Source organism: Neopelma chrysocephalum, unplaced genomic scaffold, assembly GCF_003984885.1.
Source record: "Neopelma chrysocephalum unplaced genomic scaffold, ASM398488v2 Primary Assembly neopelma1_42, whole genome shotgun sequence".
In the NCBI taxonomy this organism is placed as follows: Eukaryota; Metazoa; Chordata; class Aves; order Passeriformes; family Pipridae; genus Neopelma; species Neopelma chrysocephalum.
Genome location: NW_020897700.1, coordinates 17869749 through 17890529, shown reverse-complemented (window position 1 = coordinate 17890529; position 20781 = coordinate 17869749). Strand labels below are relative to the sequence as shown.

The following is a 20781-nucleotide window of genomic DNA, read 5'->3' as shown; positions in this document are numbered from 1 at the left end:
TTCTGGAGCACAGGTCTTAAGTGCAGCAGCTGAAGGAGGAGCTGGGGTTGTTTAGCCTGGAGCGGAGAAGGCTCAGGGGTGACTTTATCACTCTCTACAAGCACCTGAAAGGAGGTTGTAGCCCAGTGGGGGTCAGTCACTTCTCCAAGTCAACTAGTGACAGGATGAGAGGACATAGCCTTAAACTGCAACAGAGGAGGTTTAGGTTGGATATTAGAATTTCTTCACAGGAAGGGTGATTAGACATTGGAATGAACCGCCCAGGGAGGTGGTGGAGTCACTGTCCCTGGAGCTGTTTAAGGAAAGACTGGGCATGGCACTCAGTGCCATGGTCTAGTTGACACAGTGGTGTTGTCATAGGTTGGACTCGACGATCTCAGAGGTCTTTTCCAACCTTTTCCAGACCTCTCAGAGGTCTTTTCCAAAACCAATTTTGTGATTCTTTCATGTGCAGTTACAGCCCAGCATCGGCCTGTGAAGTACACGGGTGCACTTCACCACGCCGGGAACTGTCTCATCAGCTGCCGCTTACGGCCGGGAGGAACAAGGGCGCTTTTGTCACAACTTCAGTGCCTTAATTTGAGGTTTCTCTCAGTGTTTGTCGCCCGCTAGACGGGAAGCCGACGCCCCAGAAAATTCCCTCCGCCATGGCAGCAGGAGAAACGCAGGCGCGTGCCAACGCTGCCTCTCTTCCGCGCAGTCCCGACCGGCGAGCAGGCTGAGGGCGGGGGGCGGATGGGGGCGGGTGGAGGCGGACGGGGGCGGGCCGAGGGGCGGGGCGGCGCTGGCGCGGGCGGGAGCCGCTGGGAGCGGTGGCGAGGCCTGTACGCGGCCCCGGCGGTAGCGTGGTAGGGGCAGGCGCGGAGGGGCGCGGGCGGCGGGAGCCGAGGGCCGGGGCCGCACGGAGGGCCCGGGCGAGGAATCAGCCAGTGCGGGCTTGCCCACGGCCGCCTTCCGGCCCGCAGCGGAGACTTGTAAAACCGGCCGCGGCGGTGAGCCGGGCGCGAGGTGCTGGGGGACGGAAGGCGTCCGGCTGGAGCCGGGCCTCGAGTGTCCCCGCGGGGTGCGGGGCCGAGCAGCTGCGTCCGGCGGAGACGGCCCGGCCCGGCCCGCCGCTGCCCCGTCAGTGCAGCCACACGGGCCCGTGTGGAGCGCTCAGCTGAGCAATTTCCGTGTTCCGTGGTAGCGCTTGCCGAAAACACTGCCCGAAGAACGTCTTTTAAAAGCATTCGTATCGGGGACGTGAACACACATTTCCTGAGCAACTCTAGTCATAAGTTGTGGTGTCACCTGGGGACGTTGCTCTGAGCCACGTTAAGAAGACTTGTAGCAATCTCCTAAATTCGGGGTGAAAGTATTCATTCTTAATGGGAAGTAGATGATAGGAGAAACGGGCAAATAAACAGTCGACGTGGAATTACCCATTCTGTTAGCAGCCTCTAAAATTACCCATCCATTAGAGCAAGCAGTTTATTTGGGATCTTAACAGCAGTTCGGGTCTCCTTTGGGGTGAAAGCTCCCAAAGGCAGGCTTCTTGATTTCATGCCTGTCTGTGGAAACCACAGCAATGTGTTGCTGATGCATTAAGTGAGCATCATAATTTGTTGTGTATCTCTGTGAAGGAAGCAAATGGTGGCAAATTTCTGAGAAAACAGTGAAAATACAGAGCACAACATTCCAGTGAGGTGAACCAGTGAAGTTAGTAGGATAAGCAGAATATGTGCCAACAAAAGTCCATTATATTTCTTCTGCAGCATGGGAACCCTGAAGCACCCTTCAGTAAGGGCTACTTAGGGGGAAAAAAAAGCCTTCAATAACAGCAACAATTCCAGTTGCCTCTGCTTGATTTTCAGATGCAACCACTATCCTCTAATATGTCAGCTTCAGCAAGTGATCCTGATTTGGCATTTGGTATCTATAATAGAGGCATATAAGCAAGTCCGTGTGGCAATAACACAGGATTGAAGAGAAGAGGCTTTTATGGAACTCTCTGAAGCTCTGTATGTGCAAAAAGTATAGTCAACTTAATGCTGTGTGCCAGATCGTTATTTGCTCTTGGCATTGGCTCATACAATAGTAGAATTATTTAGCTTGGAAGGAGCCTCTGGAGATCATCTGGTTCAACTCCCTGCTTAAAGCAGTGCTGCCATTGAAGTTAGAGAAAGTTGCTCCAGGCCTTGTCTAGTTGAGCTTTCTCTTGAAGGATTTAAAATGGAGTTGAAAGTTGAGTCTGAAATTTAGCCGACGTTGGAACAAAGTGTCCCAAACTTTGGAAAGTAACAGAGCTTTAAGCAGTCTGAATGAAGCACATTTTTCCTTAGTTGAGTTGTCTTTCTGGTTTTGGTATTACGATTCTGGTTCTCCAACTGTCCAACAGTCTTCAATGTGCACAATACAGAGATTTTTGGAAGATACAAAGCAAGTAGAAGAGTGTATTGCCCTGCAGCACACAGATTTTCTCTTAGTAGATACAAAACTGATATATTTTTAAAGTAACTATTTTCTGTACAAAACCAAAAAGACAGATAAGCTACTTCAAATTTGAAAAGTTCGTAGTATCTTACCTGCATAATGACTCATTTATTTAAAGGCAAAAGGTGTGATTCTTGCATTCACAGAGGTGCAGTGTAATCAGCTTTATTTCTGTGTCCTTAACAGCATGGTGTTCTTCATGTGCATAACCCAGCTCTTGTGTCTTAGTTGTGCACTAAATGAATAAATGTATTCACTTAGTGAGTTGAGGTTGATGGAATGAAGGTAGCTGATGCCAGCCTTTATCTTTATTGGTCTTTTCTTGTCATGTCACAGTGTATCCTGTGAAGTCGAGTTTTTGAAGACATCTCAGAATTATTATTTGCACTGCTCAGTGTCTACAGGTCCTGGGTAAAACACACTTTGTAGAACTTTTCACTGTATTTATCTGCTAAGCAGGAAAGAAAGATGATGAGGGAGAAAAAAGTTAATATAAATTGAAACAGCTGTGCCATTGTACCTTCATGATGTGTCTTTTAAGTGTTATCTGTGTTTTTCTTTAGTTAGAGCTATACTGATATCTTTTGAGGGGAAAAATTACAGAAATTAAATGGTTATGTAGTTGTGGAATTGAGTTTTTCATCTGCTAATACAAATAATTAATTTCAGCAAGCACTGATGACCCTGTTGAAGCTGCAGATAAAAGCATAACCTCAGCAGATACAGTTCTTGGTGTCCTAAGGACTGTGGAGAAGGTAAGACTGGAGGGTAAAATAATATGAAAGCATATTCAGCAGCTCAGCTCTTATTTTGTGCAGAGAGTGTAGTCACAACACCTCTTGGCAAAATTTCCACCATCCTAATTCAGCTTTTTTTCTCCAGGCAGTAGCCAGTCCACCTACACTGGGGAATGGCAAACTGTATTGGGATGTCATTTAATTCAATATAAATAGCATTACTATGACAAGAGAATTGGATGAATATCGCTATAGCAACGTATTAAGTATCCTGTTACCATTTCAAGTTAAATTTGCAAACACTTTTCCTACATGTAGTCTTTCAGGTGTGGTGTTAAGATTATGTTTGCAAAGTTCACATAATTATGGTTGTCCTCAGAGACACCTTTTCTGCCAAAGTTATAATCCATATCAAAAGTATATATGTGGCACATCTGTTTAGTGTAACCTCAAGATGAATTTCCCACTTAAAAAAAAAAAAGAGAGAGGTATTATGGGATTAAAAATATCTTTGCCTTTCTTATTATAGTTATGGGGAATGAATGAAGAAACCTTGTTCCCCAGAGAAAAAATGAACCTTTCATGTTTTTTATCAGCTAGAGCAATCCCTGTGGTTGCCTTATGATCTTGTATTGATCCCACTGTGACATATATAAAATCTCTTTAGCTGTTCACAATTCTAGACAGTGGGTCTGCAGATTGCTGTAGCCTCTTCTGCCAATTAAGATTTTGTCTAACTCCAGCTTTTTTATACATCCCTTAGCCCTTTGGCTACAGGAATCAGGAATAGTCTGTTAGAACATCTCACTAAAGCATTATGGCTTCCCATGGATTCAAGTCCTCATAACCTTTGAGTGCACCTCTACATTCACTTTTCATGTATTCAGACATGTTTTTCTGTGACGCTGGTTATGAAACTAGAGATTTTTTTTTTTTGTGCATCTGTTCTTAAATCACTTTATTCATATTTTATGGCAGCTTCTCATCTCATGAGATTCTACAGTATACTTTGCAGTTCATTCCAGCTTTTGAGAGATTGGTAAGTAAGGCCCTTTAAGTTTCAGATTTCTGAACTACACTAGTATTATTTAATACTCCACATATTTAATTCCAGTCTTTTATTTCAGAATCTGTCAGGACCTGCAGCAAAACAACTCCACAAAAAGAGGCACCTACAGAACAAAGATGAATATCGGGAAGGCTTACAGTGCTGCTAACACCAGCAATGAAACAGATCTAGTTATTGGCTTTACTTCTTCTACAGTAGCTGTCCTTCTGTTTGGGACAAATTTTGTGCCTGTTAAGAAGTTTGATACTGGTGATGGTAAACTTTCTTATATTATTTTGTTTGGTTTTCTGTTTTTGCTAATAGGAATAATATTTTACGAGCAAATACCAGAGTTTCTGTGCTAGAGTTGTAAATATCATCACAGTTTTAATCCAATAGAGTATGTTTCATTTTCTTTGCTGTTGTTAGGGTATAAAGCAGTAGTACTGCTTCAGGATGTGACAAATCTTTAGAAGAGCTTTCTTAACTGTTGTTGTGCACTTTAACAGTGATGTTGTACATTTCATGAGCATTTCACAATGGAAAGTGAAATGTCCTTTCTTCTACCCTTGTGGGGATTCTCAGATACATACAATGTTATTTATAAGGTAAAAGTTGTTGGACTTCAGAGAAGTTGCCTTTCATTTGTGAACCTAACATAAGAACAATAGAAAAATTGAAATTTTTATTTGGTGAGTTGGTAAGTGGAAATGATCCTTCCTGTTTCATGCTTGGAATTTCATCACTCTGGTAGGTTTATGTTATATTTCCATGTTTATATTAAACATAATGAATTACAAGATCCCTAGATGAATAGCTGTTATTGCAATCATGGTATCTGCATTGCAGGCTGGATATAACCTTTCCTCTTTATGCCAAATATGGCCCTAGCAAGACAAGACAAGGCTTTGAAGTGAAAGTCTGAGCATGGCTGACATAAAGTTAACCAGTCTGCCTCATTGACTCTTCGAGAATCTACAGAGGTAGAAGGGATGTGTCACTGACCATCATCAGTGTCCTGGATTAGTGGAAAAACTTGAGCTTTGAAGGAGTGTTTCCCTCTGCAGTCATCTATGTTAGCAGCTCCTAGGGTTGTGGGAAAAGTTTGCAGCAACTGAATACCCTCTTTGTCAGAAATCTGTCAAAATTTTCATGTGTTTGAGAATCAGGACTTGTGTAAAGTTTGTGCAGCAGTGTCGTTTGCAGCTGTGTATAAGGAATGCATGATAAAGAAAAGTTGACAGAATTATAACCCACCTTAAAAATATATCTTTTGAATATATTGTAACATGGTCCCTGAAATTCACAAAGGAGGTGGACACCTTTTTGAATTTTTTCTGAGCTACTGTAAACTTATTATGTTAAGAGATTCACACATGCAGTATTCTATAAGTTTTCTATTGTGTGCATATGATTTTTCCACAGGCATGTTCTTCCAATGGATTCTCTGTGCCTCCATATGGATGGTTTCTTTGGTGGTCAATTTGATCCAGAATTGCCCCCGGTTTTGGCCTCTGGCTATGGTTGGAGGTTTTGTGTGGGCCACAGGTGAGGATAAAGAGATTTCATATCTTGAAACACAAAGTAATCCTCTCGCTTTATAAAAAGGTGATAAAAACTTTTCCATATGTAAGGTAGTAGTTATTTAGTAGTTATTTGTTTTTTTAAAGTCTCGGGATTAATGGAGCTGTACCATTGTAGTAAATGTTATTTTATTATACTTATTTTATAAGAGGCAAATTCACACCAAAAGTAACTTTTAAAATCATATGGAAGCAAAATCCATGTTCAATGTATTTATTTTTTAAAACACAGTTTCTTACCACTTTGTGGTTTCCTAAATTTCTTTGTCTTCTGAACAGGCACAAAGTCTAAAGCAAATGTATACAAGACCACATTCTATTTTTTGACTGATTTCAGTTTTGTTTTTTTGTATTTCAGGCAATATTACAGTTGTTCCTATTGTTAAAACTATTGGCTTAGCTCTTGGCCTTTTGATATGGGCTTCTTTTAATTTGCTGACAGGTTGGGCAAGTTCAAGGTAAGTATGCTTAAGTCTTAAGTCGTACATAATTAATGTTGCCAATTCTTCATTAATAACTGCAGCAAAAGCTATCATCTCTGGAAACATAGAATCATTTAGCCTGGAAAAGACCTTTAAGATCTTTAAGTCCATCCATTAACCTAGCACTACCAAGTCTACCACTAAAGAGGGTTTATCATAGATATTAAGACTTTTCCCCCCTGAGTGGAAAGTACTCAGGTTAATTATTTTACCTTTTTATGTTTCCTTTGTCTCAATAGCAAGAAGAGTGCCCAATGATGGTCAGTATCTTGAGTCAATAAATAATGTATTTGTTAGTGTAAACCTAGCACACTGTATTTTTTCTTTTGCAACATGGTCTGATAAAATAAGTTAACTTCAATTTTAAGTGAATTTTAACAGATTTAAAAAATCCATATACAATAAATTAGTGTAAAGATTATTTTTGTAAAGTACACATAGCTTTTTGCAAGCCAGCTGAAGCACTGATATAATGCCGCAAATATATACTTAATCAGAATTCTAAGATAAGATAAAAAGTCACAGAATATTCTGAGTTGGAAGGGACCCACAAGGATTGAGTCCAACTCTTAGGTTAATGGCCTTTGTAAAGATCAAACCTACAACCTTGGCATCATTAGCACCATGCTCTAACCAGCTGAGATAATCTGAGAGTTTTATTTACATGAGTCAAGATTTCAAAGACTAGGTTATAAGTTAACTATTCATATAAAGTCAATGCAACTAAGTGAAACTGGTTGAATGTTCCAGGTTTGGTTGGTTTGGAATTGACCCAGAAGAGGTGTCAAGACCGATCTTAAATTATATTGGAGCTGGACTTTCACTATTAAGGTAACAATTTATTGTTATAATGAATTTCTGTAATGTAAAATATATATTTAATAATCAACCACAAGGACAATTTAACTAGCGAGTGAATGTATTAAAGTATTTTTTGCAAATCAGGTTAGTGCCAAAATCATGACATATCCATACCTAGCTGGTCGGTGTTGTATTTCAGAGTAGGAACATACATGATACCCAGTACAGTGGTGGCATGGTTATCCATAAACACAGAAATATATTTTTATGCTGGTATGCACATTCAAGGCAAAGCAGGGATTTTCACTCAATCAAAGGTAAAAACCACAGAAATGCCACAGAACCCTTTCCCTGATACTTTGGAGTCCTGAAAAGCAAGAGGCTTTGCATGTTTTCCTTTCCATAATAACTCCCTGTCTTGTTTTAAGCCACATTTTAAGCCACACTTAAAATTTCCGAACAGTGTCCTCCTTTGGGATCTTGAGAAGGGCTTTATTGGTTTTTTTTTGGTTGGTTATTATTTGCATGAGTGCACACAGTTTGGTCCAAACAAGGAGGAAAGAGGATCCTTCTTAAGTAGCAGTGATCTTGCTTTCCAGCTGGGTTGCTGGGAAGGCAGCCCTAAATCCTAAGGGCTCTCCACAAGTGATGTAAGCAGCAGGCGGACATAATGCCTTTCAGAAATGAAGGTTATTAAGAACATGGAGATAAGGAAACCATTTTTGATTGCTAGGAGAGAGCTGCTGCCTTAGATTCATGATTTTTGTTTCCACTTTCCCTCTTTCCTAAGAGGCTGCAGCTTTGTACCCATTACTGTTACGTGGGACACATGAGTTTGGGAGGTACTGAGAAAATAGTGGTCGTACTGCTATTCATTCCTGATGAATTCATGCAGCTCACCACCTGCTTCCTGCCTGTTTCTAATATATCACGGAGGAAAGATCAACAGGGAAAAAGATTGTGACCAGACTTGTTTTCCTGGCAAACTGTACAAAGCCTGTGTCAGTTGCTCTGCCGAGTTCATTTTAGCCTCCTGAGTGGAACCTGTATGTTTGTCAAGTCCCTCTGGAGAAAGCTGACATTCTTTTATACTTATACTTATTCAGTAAGGCATGAACAGTTCTTCAAATGTAGACATTCTGTTTACAGTTTGGAGAAAAATTCCTAAATCATTGAAATGTTTTTCATAAAAATAAAAAACAGATCCTGCCAGTTCTGATTGCATGTATTTACCTGATTTCCTAGAGCCAGGGGTACAAGTAGTAATGTTTCATGTGATTCTCTTAGTGCACTGGACCCCCACTGAGCAATACCTCTTCTCCTTCCACATATGCATGAGGCCTGGTAGCAGCAGTATTCAATCCCTCATATATGACAGAAGACTAAAAACTAACATTTTTCTTTAAGCGTAGAGCCAATTCTGTGCAGGTTTAAGCTGTTCCATATAGAATAACAAATGTTCCATTGCATATGTGGTTTGGTACAAAAGGGCACTCTTAACTAAGGCATCTGTTGTTAATGTGGCTGTAACTACACACTGTAGAAAGGAGACATTTCAATCCCGTTGCATAAGAAAAGAGATCTATAAAGTGATACAAAACCTGATTTATTTACTTACTTAGGTTGTTTGTTAGTTAAATGAATAAATTATTACATTTTATATGTGTATTATATATGTTTATTATATATGGGTATATATAATCATAATAAGTTATGACTGTTTAAAGCAATTGCGTTTTTTAAATATGTTGAAGTGACTCTACGGTAATAATGAAAGCAGTGCCTCCAATTATAACTTTTGTCTCTGAACACTAAATGTTACATCCTTATGAGCTGACATGATATTTATTGGTGTATTTTTCTCTTCTGAGTGCTGTCGTATTTCTTTTCATAAAAACTGAAGTCCAGAGTTCTTCACCTTCATTAGAAAGCACACCTTTACTGAGAGAAAGTGTAAGTCCTCTACAGTTGTTATTTTACAGTAGTGAAAGTACAGATCCATTTAAAAACAAAAAATGTGTTCATTACTCAGGTTTGCTAGGATTTATGGTAGACTACATGAAACTACATAAATATGTATTTAATTGTATCATTGATTGTATCTTAATTTGTGGATCTTGTATATCCAGTTAAATATTAGCAACAGAAGAGTTTCTTCCCAAGTGTTCTTTCTTGATTGTCAGCTTTAAATAGCTTAGAAAGTCCTTTTTCATTATGATGGAGATATAAAAGACACAGTGTATTACTTTCCTATGTGAGAAGAGGAAGCAATTTCAATTAAATGTTGACCATAAAGCTATGAGGGTGCTTAGATGAAGGGTCAGATTTTTGCCACATTACAGAGCCAGGAGACTGTCAAGAGTTGCTATCATCTCATCATCAGCTGTGGCACGGGTTGGAGGCCAGTAGGGGGTACCAGACTGGCTGTCACTCCTTTGGGAGCCCAAAGTGTTCAACAACAGCTAGAGAACAATAGGCTCCTACTACTGTTGTATCTTACTCTTAGAGGTCAGTGCTCAGTTGCCACCTGAACCCCGAGAGTTTTCTAACTATGCCCAATGCACACTAGAGGTTCCAGGCTACCAGACTAAATCATAGAAGACAGTCTGATTACAGATTTTGAGAAATCAAACTAAACTAAACTTGCATGAAAAACTCTTGGTTTTTTGCAGTCTATTAATGTTTCTGAAGATACCTCTGATGACTCATGGGTGAACAGACTTTCACCAGCGAAAAAGAGACTCATGTAGGTTCTTAACAGTTCTTTTACTGGTACAGACCAAATAGCCAGAGAAAGTAGTTGAACACAGCATAAGAGCAAAATTTGTGTCCTGTGGTTTTCCTAACAAAGTCACACAATAATAAATAACAGGGGTTTGTATACTAGTATAGGTTGCAAATCTATATATGAATAATTGCACAAATATTTAGATTATTTCTTTAACACTGTTGAGTGTGCTTAACCTTACCAGTTAAGTATTAGGTACTACTATGAAAAAAGATCATCTGGCAAACTAAATAGCAATATCAACTAATTACAGAGCTGGTTTTTGTCACCTGGTTGATTAGCACTCCAGCATAGAAGAAGCCTGTGCTAATGATGTGCTTCCAGGTGTGGTTTCTGGTTAAATACATCTGGAGAAGGCATCGCAGTATGGTAAGGAGACAGTAGGAAGTGCTCCAAAGTGGAAGCAAGCAAAGGGAGACTGCCAAGAGCTCAACGATCTAGAGATGAAGAAGGGGACTAAAGAGGCAATGAGTCTGGGAATAGTGATAAAAGAATGTATAGACTGCAACAGTGAAGCTGAGGGTGGGAGCATTTTTAATTGTATATTTGTTTGTTTTTCCCTAGCTTTGCTTTTAGGAAATTGTAGTTAGTTAATTTCCCATGTCATTAATGGGACTGCTTGCTCTTGGGTCAGGAATTTTCCATGTTACTTGGCCACAAAGTATAAGGAAACTCAGTGAACTATTTCTACACTACACTGAAAGTAAAAATGTGCCAAAATGTATTATCTTTATACCTAGCAATTTTCACATGATACACAGTGTTTAGGTGGAATACTGGGTGCTTAAGTGTGTTGTCTACTTCGTTAATTTATGCTAGGCTATGTTCTCCAATATTTGCTCTTTTTAAAGAGGCTGTAGCCTGGCTGTAGTAGCTGGAATACTGTACGGTTCCAGTTTTGTACCAGTACTTTACATCAAGGACCATGGAAGAAGAAATGAGACTATATACACAGGAGCAAGTCAGTTTGGTAAAGGCTAATAGATCATTTCTACTTTATTTAATCATTGTGTTTTCCTGCTTTTTTAAAGGCATAGGGTGGAATTCTTCATATGCCTGAAAATATACCATGACAATTTACTGGTTCTGCATTACATATGTTGTCATAATCATAGTCCTAGCACTCCCTTTTTCTCAGAGGTGAATTAATCCATCAAAACCAGTGAGAAACATCCCAAAGGCTACCATACTTAACTCATAGCTATGTTCCAGAAGGCATTAAGTAGTAGCACTCTCAAAATACAAAGTTCGTATGCGTGGAGGATGAGGTGAACAAGGGCACAAGCTTGCCAATTGCCAAATTAGTACACCAATCAAGGAAGAGAAGGTTGATAATAAGCGATGAGTGGAGCAGAATATAACAACATAAATAATTAAAACTGTGTAGGTTTTTTAATTGAAACCTTTTAACGTAAGCCTAATTGCCAATTTCAAACATTTCCCCGAAAACATTTTCCTTAAGGTTTAGATTATAGTCTGTCAGGTAATACCAGCAGCAGTTTACGAGCAAGGTGTTGCTGAGAGTGCATAATGTTGCCATTGTCACAGTTTCTCTTGAATACTGCAGTTTGTATATTCCCCAGTAGGCAAAACAGATGTTGTCATTACTATAGCTGCCTTTCCTGTTGAGAATTTACAGCTCCAAGGAGACAGGGATCGCCTTGTTACATGCTTCTACTTTGCCATGTGGGAAATACTCTTTTTAGCATATACAAAGTCGATACAAATTTATTATTGTTAGTGATTATGGTAATCAAAATTTTGATACATCCTTTAAGATTAAAAAGGGACAAAACTAAGCCATGTTTAGCTTACATACTATGTGCAGTTTTCTTGCCCTTAAAAGTACAGAAAAGAAACAAGACTATATACAGGAACACGTTGTAGATGATCAGGAGAGGATGTAATTATGTAAAATCCCCAGCCGAGTTTCGTAGCCTTACTTGAGGATTTTTCCAAGGTTTTATTAAATGAATGCAGTAATATATAGTAGAGTTCCAAAAATAACAACTCACAGAAATGCACAGAAACCTGTAATAAATGCTGGAGTCAACACAGCAGTTAGTTCATGTTTAATGTGTGTCATTGACCATATCCATCCACAGTCAGACTGGCAGCTGAGTTCATCACATTCAGATTTGAATTTGAGTTATTAGGAATAGCACCTTATGCATTTTTGTCTATATGAATGCTGTCAGTGAAATTAATTTTGTTAAAATTAATAACTGATGTTTTATACTAACATAATTTTGTAATTTCTCTTTCAGATTTAGATTATGTTTTTGCACACTTTAGTGGAATATTTCTTACAAGTACCATCTACTTTTTGATCTACTGTGTAGTCAGGAAAAATAAACCTAATGTTTATCCCCAAGCCATATTGCCAGGTATGACTGTTTTTTAAATTAGCAAAGCATTTCAATTACTTCTTCTGACCATTTTGCAGTAATTAGTCCAAGCTATGTGTTGGAATTGTAGTTTGCCTTTCAAGTGGCTCCATTTGACTTTTTGTCTCTTTTGAAAGAGCACTCCTATTAGGTTAATTAATTAACAATGATAAATTTTATTCTAATCTGACACTAGAACAAAATGACATTGCAGATTTTCAAAAACGGACTGCCAAAATGGAGAGCACATTGCCCCAAAAATTGTGAACTTTAATTAATTTGCTGCTTCAGAGTAGCTGATTTTTATCCTTTGAGCTTTAGTTTAGATTACCAGAACCAGCTTGTTAAAGGAGTTAGCATACTAAAATACATACCTACCATTTCTGTATTATGCTATAAGTATAAATTTTCCACAAATTGTAGTCTATACCTTACTATGCATGTTTTTGATTAGGATTTACTTTTCTAGGGTTTCTTTCTGGTGTGCTTTGGGCAATAGCCAATTGCTGCTGGTTCATAGCCAATCACTATCTCAGTGCTGTCGTCAGCTTTCCAATAATTACTGCAGTAAGTATATAAAAAATAAAATATGTAACTAGAATGAAAAGTGATTTTTTTTTACCCTTCTCTTTGTGAAATTAAGTTGAAATTATGATGGATCTAGAACATTTTTAATCAAGAGTATATATTGCCTTTCTGGTTGTCTGTGCTAGTCTTTGAATTTTTAGGAACATAAATGACTATGACAAGCACTATCCTGGTCAATGCCAAGCATAAGAAAAAGCAGAAGAATTAAGAGTGTGAGTCTTTAGGTTACATAAAAGCCAAATCTCTGGAACCAGAATTATATCAACATTAACTATTTAACCAAAGTGATTAAAGGAAGAAATATTTTATGTTTTCATCCCAGGGAGTACATTTTGGTCTGGATGTTTTAATTTGTGAGTTTTATCCCCTAGCAGTCATTTTACTTAATTAAGTCAGGTATTTTTTCTTTTTGCCGTTCTTGAACAAACAGAACAGATTATGTACTGCTGAAAATAATGTTCTTATGCAAATGAGAGGAAAATAGGTTGGCCTGTGCTGCCTGTTTTATTCTTATTTATGACACTGTACCTTTAAAGCATAAATTCTATCACCAGGTAAAAGTAAACTGCCTTCACTCTCTTGCCAGTGTGCTAGTTGGTGATGCAAAGATGGCAATGAGAGTTAATAAATATCAAAACCAAAGTTTTGCTCAACAACAGTATTTTGGAATCAAACTAATGAAACATCTTTAATAGGGATTAAACTTTGCCTCAAGATGCAGTAAATCTGAATAAACTCGGCAGTATGCAATGGAAAAAAAAGACTTGGAATCATTCTAATTAGAAATTGAAGGATTAATGGAAAGCAGCTTTAGTAACTTAGTTATCAGTATGCCTAAAGGGCAAGGATATAAAATCACAAAATGAAAAACGTAAGGACAGCAGTGATGAGAAACTGCCAGAATTGCTGCTTTACTTCACCCTGGAGAGAATTTCAAGAGCTATTCATCACAGCCGTTTAACAATTTGTTTCATTTTTAAAAATGCATTCCTCCCGCAGTGTACATTACCTAGGAAGTGAAATAACACCTCAAATTTCACTAGGAAACAGCAACCACACATACATTCAGCATGAGACACCATTTCCTGCTGGTCTTTATCTGTGTCCCGGGACCCCTGGTGGTCTAGTGGTTAGGATGCGGCGCTCTCACTGCCGCGGCCCGGGTTCGATTCCCAGGCAGATGGAGCTCGTCAGCCCTGTAAGCCCATCCATCTAAGAGAAGGTCACTCTAAACAAACCTACATCCTGAGGACCTCACTGCCATTGTCCAAGCTCGCTTGGCCCCGGCAGATGAACCTTAGGATTAAAGGATGGGCTCAGTTCAGCGCATGCTGTGTCTCACCTAAAAAATCCATTGCGCAGGCTGGAAAGGTAAAAGACCTTTCCCCAAATCTTCGTTCGCGAAGACTGGCCATACATACATTTATCTGTGTCCCATCAGCTGCACTGAGGATAGAGAGAAGAAGGTCCTTGTCCAAACATCTGTCAAGTGTTCCTCAGAGCTGCTCTAATGGGAAGCATTAACAGAGCCAGGTTTTGCTTCATATTCAGATATTTTCTCAACAGACGTGAAAATTCAGATCCTTGCTCCCTCAGGGGAAAAAGTGTGTGGAAAAGAGTGTGAAAAAAAGAGTGCCTGCAAGTTGCCATTGTGTATCATTGTTTGCTGTTAGCCAGGAAATCTGTACAGCATCATCACCAGTAGTTTTCCTGACCTGTCTCTGTGGCTGGCTTTGTGTGTTGTCCAGATGCCAGCTATATAGAAAATACATCTATGTTCCAGTATCTTGATACCATACTGAGTGATAAAATCAAACCTTGTCCAAATAGTTAGTCATGCTAATAAAGGAAATGTTAGAAATATCCATGGTAGTTGCCAATAAACCTGAAAAGTCTTCTGAAACAAGATAACAGGGTGAACTCAAGTTTGGACTTAAGTGAGGCATATTATTTAGCCTACTGAAAGAACATGGAACAGCCAGGGCTGACTCCACAGTGTAATTTAAAAAGAAATTGTGCCTACTCGGAAAAAAAAAAAAAAGCAGTCTCTTGCCTCTTTAGTCCTTCCTGAAGATTTTATTGTGTCTTACTTAGTAAAGATTTCAGTGATGTTTATGCTTTAGTCATGAGGGCTTTACTGAGATGAAATGGAAAGGCCTAAATGTGTTATCCAGACAAAATTCAACCACCCTGAGAGCAGTAATGAGAAGGCAGTAAATTTCAATGAAGTACTGTAATGTACAAATTAATCCTATTTTTTAGGGGCCTGGCCTGGTTGCTGCAATGTGGGGAGTCCTCGTATTTAAGGAAATCAAGGTAATGTTATTGAGTCTCTTGCCCAATCTCTCTTGCTTGTCTCTAGCTCTGGAAATAGAATGACTTGGTATACAGCTGTATCTCAGATTTCTCCTCCTTACAAGTATTGCACTATGAAGCTGAAAGTCCTATCATGCACTGCTTAAGTTTTCCAAGAAACATGAAAAACTGTGAACAGTTTTTATGAGAATGAAGATTTTAATTCCATAACTGTATGAGCAGCAGTGGATGTATGTGAAGACTGTAGCATAACCAGGAGGTGGGATGCCAGGTGCAGCCTGAGGACAGTTTTCACTTGAGTCAATTCTTTCAGTGGGGGTGGGGGAATGAGCAGTTATCCTAATAATCATGTAGACAGGGAGAGTAGACTTTTAGAGTCAGGTTCAACTAAAAAATGCAACAGAGATTAGTTAGTCTTAATAATTACAGTATAACATAAAGATCCTAAACTGATATGGCAGTGATTGCCTAGAACAAACTGATTTACTCTTCTGGATATTAACATACAGGACAGAAGTTATTTTGCTAGTGGAATTTCAAGCATTGAATGCTAGCAGTGTAATCAGGTTCTCTTAGCTAATCTATCCAGGATCCATGGGTATCTAACTTTCTATTAGAGATCATCTTTCCCAATGTTTTCGGTGACTGTGTAAAATGAGTTAGGCCTCATTGGATCTACAGCTAGAGGTTCTGTGCCTTCCACTGCAGATTAGTGTTGCACCATGTGAGAAGATTGTCATGCTCATTATCTAAATCTTTGTAACTGTCTAAATCTTCCATTCTTTTCACATATTTTTGAATAGTCTCTGCATAAGTGCTTACTTAAAATAATCTGAAAAATAGACAAAGGCCTTTAAAAATACCTTCAAAAATTACTGAATTAATTTTGTGAATATTTTACTAAATGTATAGGATCATTGATTGTTTGTAATAAACTTTTCAGCAGCAAATATGTTACAAGTATATGAAATAAAATGGTATAAAATTTACCATTTCATATAGTAGATTTATTAATTTTGTCCTAAAATGAGCATAGAAGTTCTTTATTTTACTTTTTTTTTTTAAGGGGTATCAATTATGAGAAGATGATATTTTTCTTTTTCTCTCCCTTTTCCTATACAGGGACTGAAAAACTTCGTGTTACTATCAGTATCGTTTTGCATCATTTTGGCTGGATCACTTTCCACAGCTTTTTCTAAAGTTTGAAAGGACCTTTTGGACCAGTAGATGGTGCTAATGTTTAACACAGATAGAAAGACAATGTTGGTAAATTGCAATACATAGTAATTTTCAACATGTATGTCCAACATTTACCCTAATTTGCTTCAGGCAAGTGAAGATTAAAACCATTTGGCATGAAAGAAAATATGGAAATGTTTGTTTCTTCATTTCTTGGAATAGTAAGAATATCAGAAGTTTTTATTAAATAAAGCTAAATGATTTTATAATTACAAATTATTGTTTTTTCTAGTACTAAACTTCATGTCATTATAAATTGCAGTTTAATGTTGTGATGGTGGATAAAGGGAGTTTAATTCATAGTCTGTAATACTGTATGTATTTGCAAGCTGACTCGTTTTGACATTTTGTCCTACTAACTGAAATATAAAATATGTCTTGAAATATTCTTTATGGAACTGATACACATGAAGCTAACAAAGCTTTTATTTAGAAGCATTATTCTTTAAAGTCATCAGTTTACGTAAAATTGTTATCTTCCAGTCAGTTTAGAATTGTGGAGGAGATAGAGTAAAAAAGGAGCTGGAAAATAAATTACTTCTGTTTCACAACATTTACCATAACCACCACTATCATGGAAAACAGTTTATTTTCTTACTTGTGGCAGCTAACCTTTATGTATGCAAAGCATGTTGTCTTAACCTCTCCTTACAGAATCACAGGATCGGATGGGTTGGAAAACACCTCTGAGATCATCAAGTCCAACCTACGACCAAACCCCCTTGTCAACTAGACTATGGCACTAAGTGCTACATCCAGTCTGTTCTTAAACACCTCCAGAGACGGTAACTCCACCACCTCCCTGTGCAGCCCATTCCAATGCCAAATCACTCTTTCTGTGAAGAACTTCTGCCTAATATCCAACCTAAACCTCCCTGGCGCAGCTTAAGACCATGCCCTCTTGTCCTACTGATGGTTGCCTGAGAGAAGAGACCGATGCCCACCTGGCTACAGCCTCCTTTCAGGGAGTTGTAGAGAGTGATAAGGTCCCCCCGAGCCTCCTCCTCTCCAGGCTAAAAAACACCCTCAGCTCCCTAAGCTGCTTCTCATAGGACTTGTGTTACAGTCCCTTCACCAGCCTTGTTGACCTTCTTTGGACGCTCTCCAGCACCTCAACATCCTTCTTAAATTGAGAGGCCCAGAACTGGACACAGTGCTCGAGGTGCAGCCTCACCAGTGCCAAGTACAGGGGAAGAATCACTTCCCTGGTCCTGCTAGCCGCACTATTCCTAATAAGGCCAAGATGCCATTGGCCTTCTTGGCCACCTGGGCACACTGCTGGCTCATGTTCAGCTGCCGTCAGTCAGTACCTCCAGGTTCCTCTCTGCCTGGCCGCTCTCCAGCCAATCTGTCCCAACCTGTAGTACTCCATGGGATTGTTGTGGCCAAAGTGCAGAGTGAGGCACTTGGTCTTGTTGAACCTCATACTGCTAGATTTGGCCCATCTATCCAGCCTGTCCAGGTCCCTCTGCAGAGCCCTCCTACCCTCTGGCAGATTGACACTCTCCCCCAACTTGGTGTCATCTGCGAATTTGCTAATGGTACACTCGATCCCCTCATCCATCCAGATCATCAATAAAGATATTAAACAGGACTGGTCCAACACTGGTCCCTGGGGGACACCACTAGTGACCGACCACCAACTGGATGCAGCACTGTTCACCACCACTCTCTGGGCCCAGCCCTCCAGCCAGTTCCTAACCCAACAGGGAGTGCCCCTGTCCAAGCCGTGGGCTGCCAGCTTTTCCAGGAGTATGCTGTGGGAGACAGTGTCAAAGGCTTTGCTGAAGTCCAGGTAAAGCACATCCACAGCCTTCCCCTCATCCACCCCAAGTCGGTCACCTGGTCATAAAAGGAGATCAGGTTGGTCAGGCAAGAGCTGCCCCTCTTAAATCCGTGCTGGCTGGATCTGATCCCCCATCTGTCCTGTAGGTGTGCTGTGTTATTGCACCCAAGATGATCTGTTCCATAGCCTTGCCAGGCACCAAGGTCAGGCTGGCAAGCCTGTAGTTTTCTGGATCCTCCTTCCAGCCCTTCTTTTGGGTGGGCATCACATTGGCCAACTTCCAGTCATCTGAGACCTCACAGTGAGCCAGGATTGACAATAAATGGTGGAGAGCGGCTTGGCGAGCTCTTCTGCCAGCTCCATCATCACCCTAGGATGGTTCCCATCTGGTCCCATAGACTTGTGAGGGTCCAAGTGGCTCAGCAAGTCACTGACATGCTTCCTCCTGAATTACAGGGGAGGCTATTCGGCTCCCTGTCCCTGTCTACCAGCTCCAGAGGCCAGTTGTCCTGGGGATGACCTGTCTTATTGTTGAAAACTGAGGCAAAGAGGGTGTTAAGTACCTCAGCCTTTTCCTTGTCTTTGGTAACTGTATTCCCCCCTGCATCCAATAAAGGAGGTTTTCCTTGGTCCCTCCTTTTGAACATTAATGTATTTATAAAAACACTTTTTATTATCCGTTACAGAAGTGGCCAGATTAAGTTCAAATTGTGCTTTCACCTCTCTAATTTTCTTCCTGCATGACTTAACAACATCCTTAAACATTTCCTGAGTTACCTGTCCTTTTTTCCAAAGGTGATAAACCCTCTTTTTTTCCCTGAGTTCCTGCAAGACTTAGACTCCTTAGTCTTTTCTTCAGTATATGAGGCAACACAAGCTCCTGCAATCTTCCTTTGTTTGTAACATGCTTATAACTTCTCTTTCTTTCCTGATAATAGAATGGTTTTGGTTGGAAGGGACCTTAAAGACTGTCTAATTCCAACCACTCTGCCATAGACAGAGACACCTTTCAGTAGACCGGGTTGCTCAGGGCCCCAACCTGGCCATGAACACTTCCAGGGATGGGGAATCCACAACTTCTCTGGGCAGCCCATTGCAGTGCGTCACCACGATCTGTGTAAAGAATTTCTTGCTAACATCTAATCTAAACATGCCCTCTTTCAATTAAAAACCATTGCCCCTTGTTCTGTCATTATCTGCCCATATAAAAAATCTCTTTCTTCCCTTTTATACACCCCCTTAAGCTTCTGGAAGGCTGCAGTGAGGTCTCCCTGACGCCTTCTCCATGCTGATCTCTCACTAAGTGGACTAGGTCTGTCTAGAAAACCAAGACATGGCAGTCAGGCTACAGCCTTAGAAAAACAAAGACCAGCAGTAAGATTATGGATTTTTTTTCCCTGTCCAATTTGCAAGCTCTGTTCATGGTTATACATCATAGTATTACACATTCCATGGTTACACATACATAGGATGACACTTTTTGCCATCAGGGCTTGATATTGTTAACATGTTCAGATTGCAATTATAACTTCGCCTTTCTCCCTTCCAACCTTCTTTGTCTACTCTGTAACAGATTTGATCTTAGAACAACTGTTACTTAACCTGCTTTTTCCCATCTTGTGTTGTTTATTCCTACACAAGTGTCAGTAGTTGTTGTCTGACAAGTTTTTTCCCCTTTAAGCCATTTCTCTAATTTTGGTCTGTATGGTAACCCCGTCCTTCAGCAAATCAGCAGTATTTTTCAGTCAGGTGTTGTCTGCAAATGTAATAAACGTACTCTATAATTGTTGTAAATAATGAAAATGCTGCACGATACTGGCCTTTACTTACTCTTTGAAATGTAATACTTCTTTTCACTCTGACAGGGAACAATTGATTACCCTATCCCTCTGTACAATTTCCCTCTGTCTTAGAATGATTCTATTTAGACTGCTTTCTCTGAGCTTTTACATAACATCTGTAGTGGGTTGACCTTGGCTGGATGCCAGGTGCCCACCAAGCTGCTTTATCACTCCCCTTCCCACCTGGACAGGGGACAGAGAATAAGGTGGAAAATGACTCGTAGGTTGAGATAAGGCAGTTTACTAAAGCAAAGGCAAAAGTTTGTGTGCACAGAAGCAAAGAGGAAAATAACAAGTTTTATTCTCTTCTTCCTGTCAGCAAGTGGTATTTGTTTTTTTTCCTGGGAAACAGGGCTTCAGCACCTGTAGCAGTTGCTCCAGAAGGCAAACATTGTAAATAATGAATGCTTCCCCCTTTCCTCCTCCTTTCCTTCGCTTTTATATCTGAGCTGATGTCATAAGGTATGGAATATCCTTTTGGTTGGTTAGTTAGTCTGAACAGGACCAAGAGCTACCACACAAGCTGTTTCCTGTTTGTTCTGCTCAAAGTCAAAAAATCTGGCCACACAAACCCTATATAGATCTGATAGAGTTGTTCAAGTCAAGGTACGTGATGTGTTCCACCCTAACACTTGTTATTGGACAGAAAACTGGCCATTTCTGTGTCCAGTATCGAGGCACAATTTCTCCTTGACGGATTCTTGACTGTTACT

The 20781-nt window shown here is 39.8% G+C and overlaps 1 protein-coding gene across 7 annotated transcripts; it reads left to right on the top strand.

The window, feature by feature from the left end:
- The first annotated feature begins 758 nt into the window (after positions 1–758).
- TMEM144 (transmembrane protein 144) lies at positions 759–16653 on the top strand. Of its 7 annotated transcripts, none has more exons than XM_027676828.1 (14): positions 759–824; positions 3142–3227; positions 4188–4248; positions 4337–4533; positions 5683–5805; positions 6199–6298; positions 7073–7153; positions 8995–9076; positions 9796–9869; positions 10763–10881; positions 12179–12298; positions 12768–12865; positions 15149–15202; positions 16325–16653. In XM_027676828.1, the coding sequence occupies exons 4-14, from the start codon at positions 4395–4397 to the stop codon at positions 16406–16408; spliced, it is 1074 nt and encodes a 357-aa protein (XP_027532629.1). In that variant the 5' UTR covers positions 759–824; positions 3142–3227; positions 4188–4248; positions 4337–4394; the 3' UTR covers positions 16409–16653. The 7 variants fall into 7 exon arrangements, with proteins under 7 accessions (XP_027532629.1, XP_027532633.1, XP_027532630.1 ...); XM_027676829.1 differs by lacking the exon at positions 759–824 and adding an exon at positions 878–992; XM_027676830.1 differs by lacking the exon at positions 759–824 and adding an exon at positions 1861–2000.
- Positions 16654–20781: the final 4128 nt, after the last annotated feature.

Excerpts from the sequence above, each read along its gene's own strand:
- TMEM144 (XM_027676832.1), top strand. The coding sequence starts at position 4,395 with ATGAATATCGGGAAGGCTTACAGTGCTGCTAACACCAGCAATGAAACA. Across the intron at positions 4,534-5,682 it reads GAAGTTTGATACTGGTGATG|GCATGTTCTTCCAATGGATT; the intron begins GTAAACTTTCTT and ends ATTTTTCCACAG. Across the intron at positions 7,154-8,994 it reads GCTGGACTTTCACTATTAAG|TGCTGTCGTATTTCTTTTCA; the intron begins GTAACAATTTAT and ends TTCTCTTCTGAG.